At 30.9% G+C, this 7,587-nt stretch overlaps 1 protein-coding gene across 2 annotated transcripts; it reads left to right on the top strand.

Annotated features, from left to right (window-relative positions):
* The first annotated feature begins 1,477 nt into the window (after positions 1 to 1,477).
* On the top strand, positions 1,478 to 7,128 carry LOC137814930 (serine/threonine-protein kinase rio2). Of its 2 annotated transcripts, none has more exons than XM_068617890.1 (13): positions 1,478 to 1,733; positions 1,844 to 1,890; positions 1,976 to 2,046; positions 2,181 to 2,294; positions 2,389 to 2,564; positions 2,666 to 2,754; positions 2,883 to 3,000; positions 3,117 to 3,190; positions 3,783 to 3,830; positions 4,680 to 4,848; positions 5,094 to 5,210; positions 6,171 to 6,257; positions 6,642 to 7,128. In XM_068617890.1, exons 1-13 carry the CDS (start codon positions 1,650 to 1,652, stop codon positions 6,828 to 6,830), a joined length of 1,383 nt encoding a protein of 460 aa, XP_068473991.1. In that variant the 5' UTR covers positions 1,478 to 1,649; the 3' UTR covers positions 6,831 to 7,128. The 2 variants fall into 2 exon arrangements, with proteins under 2 accessions (XP_068473991.1, XP_068473992.1); XM_068617891.1 differs by having other exon boundaries at positions 1,482 to 1,733; positions 6,192 to 6,257.
* Positions 7,129 to 7,587: the final 459 nt, after the last annotated feature.

A 7,587-nucleotide genomic window follows, 5' to 3' on the forward strand; every position in this document is an offset into this window, starting at 1 on the left:
CCTTTCTTTCTAAATTATGTTTTTCTATTTTATTTTGACTCCAGATTTTCCTAAAATCAATAAAAATTATAACTTCATTGGTTTCAATTCAAAATTAAAAAAAAAATGTTAAAAAATGAAATCTTTTACTGAAAATACTATAATATGTTATTAAACCATTTAATATAATAAAAAATAAAATTTTACTTTTACCAACAGACTATATTTTAATCATTTATCGAAACCATAATTTCGGGATTTGAATTCTCTGCGTATAAATTTTTCTAGTATCAAACCTCTCATTATATTTTTTTCAAAAAATAATTTTTTAAAATAATCTAAATAACATTTTTAATGAAGAAAATTTAAGCAAATAGTTTTAATATAATGTTACGTTTTACCTCATAAACAACAATTTTTTTCTAAATTATTTATGCCCGTTTAATTAATATAGAAATGGCTTTTAATCACTACTACTATAATATGTAAAACTTGTAAAAAAAAATAAAAGACCCTTCTCTTTTCCAATGTTACAAAATAACATAACCCTCTTCTACTATCTATCTATCTATATAATCTTTTAAGAAAAATAAAAATTTATATACTTTTTTCCTATTACACACGGTCTTATATTGGAATTTTTTTGGGAGTAAAATAATCAAATACTATTTTTAATTGATTTAATTATTTTTTTTGTTTTACTTTGGCAGTTAATACTTTGTTTAATTAGAGAAAGGAGTAAAGTGAAATATAACCAAAAATGAGATTATTTCATTAAATAAAAAACACAAAAAAATGGAAAATCTGTGAATAATTTAATTAACGTGATATATTAAAATATATAGTAACTTAATAATTTAAATATTACCAAATTATCTTTTATAATTGTTTTTAGACATGTATACGTGTATATAAACCGGCTTGAGGCTGACACAGGATACCAAAGGAAGTGCATTAACATTTATTAGCATAATTTAATTATAAATTACAATAATTGTGATTGATTAGAGAACTTAATCAAACAACACTATCAGCAAATCAACCTTAAAAAATGAGATAATTTAACCTTGGATTAACAGTGCTTACAATAAACTCTATAAATAACAAATCTCACTAAATATAGATTCTTTTAATTTAAATATATTTACTAAAAAATCAAAAAACTTGAACAGAAAATCTGTTGCAATCTTTTACACTTTTCATATCTCTAAAACTTTATCATTATAGGACTTGAGAGCTATTAAGCACTTCTAGAAAAGTTGAAGATTTATTATGTTGTATTTTTAATTTATTTTAAAATATTTAAAAATTTGTTTCTCAATTAATTTAAATAATATAATTGATTTAATGAATACATTTCTAAACATTTACGCGAACAACAAGATTCACACACTAAAATACTTAAATAAAAATATTTAATTTATTAAATACAATTTAAAAAATATTATTAAAGATTCAAAGTAAAAATACTTATATATTAAGATTACACTGAAATAAAAATTAAGAAACACGCACATCTCCAACTCTCAGCAGCAACATCTTAAGCCCAGCCCAGACGAGTATATTCTCTCACTCACCAAAATATCAGATTGAATCCTAACCTAACCGCCGCGACCAGCTCTGCCGCAAGCCACCTTCACTCCAAACGCGCGCACTAACGTTAATACAGAATGAAGCTCGACGTAGATGTGTTGAGATATCTCTCCAAAGATGATTTTAGGGTTCTCACCGCGGTTGAATTGGGCATGAGGAATGTGCGTTTTTCTCTCTTCGCCTCTCGCGCCATTTTATTTTATAATTTCAATTTAAATTTCATTTGTTTTGAATTTTGAGTTCGAATTAACGAAATTCTCCCCGGCTGCAGCATGAAATCGTACCCACGGAACTCATCGATCGAATTGCGCGTCTCAAGTACCTCTCAATATTCTTCCGCATTCACTCTCTTTACAGTGTTTTATTTTCGTTTTCGTTACTAATTTTATGTTAATGTTTGTAGGCATGGAGGCACGTACAAGGTTTTGAAGAATTTGCTCAAGCACAAGTTGTTGCATCATGACTCTTCTAAATGTTGGTGCCTTCTAGTCTGTTTATTATTATTTGTATTAACGTATTAACAAAGAACAATTATGATCATATTAGTATAAGTATATGCAGTTCTTTTGAATGACCTTCTAATTTGTGAGAGCTTCATTTTGTTTTAGATGATGGATTCCGCCTTACCTATCTTGGTTATGATTTTCTTGCCATTAAAGCCATGGTGAACAAGGGAGTGTTTGTTGCTGTTGGTCGCCAAATTGGTGTTGGAAAGGAATCTGGTATTTTAGTTAATGCTCTTCTAATGTTGTGCTCTTTATTCAATCATATTTCATCCTTTTTTTGCTAATTACGTTGGCATTTGTGCTCTGCTAGATATATTTGAGGTTGCTCGTGAAGATGGAACTGTTCTAGCCATGAAGTTGCATAGACTAGGTAGAACCTCTTTTAGAGCTGTCAAATCTAAGCGTGACTACTTGAGACATCGAAGTAGTTATAATTGGCTCTACTTGTCTCGCCTTGCTGCACTTAAAGAATTTGCTTTCATGAAGGTTTTACCTTCCTCCCCTTTCGTCTATCTAGTTGCTGTATATTTGAATTCATTTATTCTTGTTTGACTCTCTAGTCACTGACACACGGTCTGCTTGAGCAGGCTCTGGAAAACCATGGCTTTCCTGTTCCAAATGCTGTGGAACACAATAGACATTGTGTAATCATGTCACTTGTTCAAGGTTATCCTCTGTAGGTATCCTTCATTACTTCTGCTAATTTTCTTAAGCTGGTTTTCTTGTTTCTAGTATTTTTTTCACCTATTTTGCTGATGTTGGTAAACAATTGCATGATTTGTCTATTTGTTTTTTCAAATGCAGTGTTCAGGTGAAGCAGTTAGAAAATCCAGAGGTAGTTTTTGAGACAATTATTGGTTTAGTTGTTCGGTTGGCTGAGCGTGGCCTTATTCATTGTGATTTCAATGAATTCAATATTATGGTATGCTTTGACTTGTCTGCATAATGATCAAAGAGGATTCTCAGTTTTATTTCGTTAAATCTGTTAGTCTGTTGCTTTTCAAATCTGATTTACACTTTGAATTCCATTCTTTGTAGATTGAAGATGATGAAAAAATTACCATGATTGATTTTCCACAAATGGTATCCGTTTCACATCGTAATGCACAGATGTAAGGGTCTCCTTGTAAGATAGTTTTGTCATAATCTTCTTTTGACTTGTTATCACAATTCCTAGCCACCCCGTCAATTTTTTTATGTTTTGTTTCGTTATTTGCTTATATAGTTTACAAATTTTGCAGGTCATTTCACATTCTAGTCACACTTGTTTAGAATTTAATGGGCTAGTATACAGTTTTCAAATAAAAAATCTTTCTCCCATAGTTCAACCTGCTTCGTCCCTGAAAAAAATCTGTTTGTAATTTATTCACGTAGTCTTTAAATTTGTGTGGTTTCAATTCAACATGTTAGACCTTATAATACAATTTTTAGATTTATCTTTACATCTCTTTTCAATTTACGAATTAGAATATGCTAATAAAATTTCGCTAATTTTTAAAATATTTTTTTTGGGGATAAACTTATATATTTATTTAAGTCTTGTTTCGTAAGTTTAAAATCAATATTCATAGTAAAAATAAAATTTTGAAAATTTGCAAATAGTAACAAAATGCTGAAGTTGCATGCTTAAGTGTGTCATATTAATGGAAGGGCATAGTATATTTTATTTCTGGTTTAATTATATATTATTTATTCTTATTTCAGGTACTTTGACCGTGATGTTGAATGCATCTTTAAGTTTTTCAGGAAAAGGTAGGTTGTTATTTGGAATCATGTATTTGTCAACTTTAGAGTTGCTTTTTGCATATTATATTTAATATTTTGCTGTATTGATAATTCAAATGATGTTAGGAAAAAATGGAAATGATCTTCTCACTTCACTTGCCCAAACTGCAGAGTTAATTTCAGTGAAGTAGCAAGTAATTAGGCAAGTCTGTTATTACAAGTTAGCATAACTTGTTAGATAGTGCATTTAGTACAAAATATCATGGACATGGTCAAAGGACTTGGACTCATGATTCTTACACTATGTTTGGAAGGGATGACAGTGGGAGAGAATAAATAAAGAGGGAAACAACAAATAATTATGCTTTTTTTCTCTGTTTAGTTGGAGAGAAAATAAGAATTGACTTCTTTATGTAGCAATTTAAACTTTATTTTGCTTTTACATTCTTCACAACCAAACACCGGGCCAGTTTCTATCCTTTTAAGTCTGTATTCCACTCTCTCACCCTTTCATTAAATAAAGAGGTTCCTTTAAGGTCATGTCCTTCATGTTGGGATTTTTTTTTGTATTTACGCTCTTGAATCTTTTCTTTCTCACTTGCATTTATATATAACCTATTTGCAATCTGTAGTTGTAACTATAAACTATCCTGTTGTGGAGATGTATTTATGTGATTCCTTTTTCCTGTATTTTTTAGTATAATTTTAATATTTTTCATTTATTTTTTGGTATCTTATGCATTTCTCATTTTCACCTCCTGTTTTTACTGCATGGCTGATAGATATTTGGTAGCTGAACTTGTTGAAAGGTTTTTGGATCTAGTATTTGGCTGGTAAATCAATTAACTTCATATCATTCCCTCTTCTCTGTTTCAGGTTCAATCTTTCTTTTGAAGAAAGCTTAGATGATATTGATGGTTCTGATGAGGGGAAAGATGAAGCTGGAAAACCCTGTTTTTCTGCGATAGAAAGAAGTGCTGGTTTTCTAGATAGGGAACTTGCTGCCAGTGGCTTTACTAGAAAGGAAGAGGAAGATATTCAAAGGGTATAGTGTTTTTCTTGTTCGTTTAGAGGGGGAAGAAAATATAGGGATCATTTTTCAAAAGGCAACGAAACTTTGCTTTTATATTTTACGCCTCGTTTGGCTTAGCTGCTAACACCCTGCATGGACCTCCATTTGGCATCTAGTGAAGCATAACATTGTCTGTTTTTAGTTATTGTGCGTAGATTGGTAAGATTTCATTTTTGTATTTGGTTCAGCCTCAAAGGTATTTAAATCTCTATGTGCAGTTCATTGAAGGCAGGGCAGAGAGTGATACAAATTCAGACAGTGAAGATGTTGACTTAGTAGAAGACGAGAATGAAGCAAGCACTATTGATGGTAATTCTTCAGACTTGTTGGAACAGGTAATGCCATAAAGCAGATACAGACTATGTAAAAATGTGCTGTTATTTATTTTATTTCAATAAAATCAATTATAAAAGATGTACATAGAGATAAAATAATAGCTAGCACAAGCTGACATAAAACAAATAGGCTTACCTGTAGGGGACATTAACAGTGGGAAACTGAGCTATGAATCAGGGGGAGTTAAGAAAGTTGTACCCCATTAAAAGAAGTGACTTCATAACAAAGGCCCTGCAATTAACAACATAGAAAATCTAAGAACTGAGATGTGTTCTTGATAATGAGCATTTTTTTTTTCAAAACAGAAACCATAATATAGCATAGGCGGCTGATTACTCGTTTTAATTAAAACCAAACAATAACTAGCACAAGCTGACATAAAACAAACATGCTTACCTGTAGGGGAGATTAGCAGGGGGAAACTGAGCTATGAATCAGGGGAATGTGAGAAAGTTGTGCCCCAATAAAGAAGTGACTTCATAAACAAAATCACTGCAAGTAACAAACAACGTAGCATACCTAAGAACTGAGATGTGTTCGATAATGGCCATTTTGTTCAAAACAGAAACCATAATATAACATTGGCAGCTGATAGCTCATTTTAATTAAAACCATAATATAGCATAGATAGCTGAAAATGAGCATATATAATTCATGCGGATGGAAGGTTATGGGTATTTTGTTTAGCTGATCCGTGCTGAACAATACTAAACTAAACTTTCTTTCTGCACTTGAGAGGGCTGAGCTTGAAAATTTTCATTGTCCTGAATATATCATTAAATAAAGTCTCTAAGTGAACAGTGATATCTAAACTTGAATTTCAAAAATTTGGTTTAGTTTTAGTTTGTCCATTGACTAGCGGGCATATATACACTTTACCATAGTTTTTTGAGCTTATTTCAATAGTATAAGTCTAAATCTGCAAAGTTGGCTGAAGGATTTCTTTTTGTTCTAACCAGAATGAGGGATGTGAAAATCAGGGGAAAGTGGAGAGTTGTGAAGCACGTGAAAGCAGTGGATCTGAAAAAGAAGATGCAAGTGACAATGTGAGCAATGTTTTAATCTTTCTATCGGGTGTTTATTTCAATCTTATGTTTGTTGTACTGCTTCCTTTTTCTCTTCATAATATTCAATTCAAAGAATTTATAGTCTTAAACGCTGGTCCATGATGATTTTATGGGAAATAGCGTGTATGTATGACTTGTTAACAAGGAATGCCATGCATCTCTAATCTAGATGTGACTTGTGGTATTTTAAATCTAAATTTTTCTCTACCATAGGCTCATATATTAGCGTAAATTTGCTATTGACGTAGTGTAGAACAATTTTTCCTTGTATGGTCTCCTTGTTTTAATTATTCTAGTTTATATATAAAGCATGTTATTTGGCCGTTGCATGGAAGCCTCAACTGTGGTAATTTTGATTCTCAGGAGGAAAACAGTGAAGAAGCAAAGGAAAATGAAGCTGAACTGGTTAAGAGCTTGAGTAAGCAAAGACGACGTGCTGTAGCAGCAGTTCGTAAGGGACGGAAGAGTGCTGGGGGAAGAAATTCCTACAAAGACAAAGGTGGTAGGTCATCTAACGATTCTAAAGTCCAGAAACAGTTGAGCATCTGGTGAAATATGTTGGAGCCAAAACACGTGTGTGCCATTAAAGGAAATCACAGTTTCAAGTTTTGGTAGGATATTGTAGACGGCCTTTGTGTGGTCAAAACTTAAAACATACGTAAAGTTCAGATATAGGAAAGCAAATAGGTTATGATCGACCTCCTCCTCCTCTTCCGGTGAAGGATAATCATATTATGTGTATTTATTTCAATTGAAAATTTTGCCATTCTCTATTAGAAACTTTTGTCACATTACCATATTTTTTTGTTGGACTCAACTATCATTGATGCATGTACTATTAATTATTCTACTCTTTCCCTTTTCCGTTACTTTTTTTAAAAAATAGGTTTTGTTACTCTCAATTGGTTGATGTTGGAATTAAACTTTCCAATTTTTTCCAGTGAATTGATTCTAACAGTGTTGCTTTTGAATTGTTTCTAAAATTAGTTCTATACTAAAAGCTACATGAAAAATAAAACATATATTTAAAAAGAGAAAGGAAAATATCTTTATGTTCAAATATAAAAATGTAATATTTAAATGTTATTGTCTTCGATATTATAATTAATGAGTTGAAAAATGATTGCAATTAACTTTAGTATGAATAATAACTTTAGTGTATAAATTTTCAAATTCGTATATATTAGTTAAAATTTGAAATAATCCAATTAAGTGCATCTAATTTTAAAATTTCAATTACTTTTAATTTTTTTTACTTATTGTCCTCTAAGTGTTGATTATTTTTCGAGATAGATTATGAAGATAATTA

The sequence above is a fragment of the Phaseolus vulgaris genome, chromosome 1 (assembly GCF_000499845.2).
Source record: "Phaseolus vulgaris cultivar G19833 chromosome 1, P. vulgaris v2.0, whole genome shotgun sequence".
Classification (NCBI taxonomy): domain Eukaryota; kingdom Viridiplantae; phylum Streptophyta; class Magnoliopsida; order Fabales; family Fabaceae; genus Phaseolus; species Phaseolus vulgaris.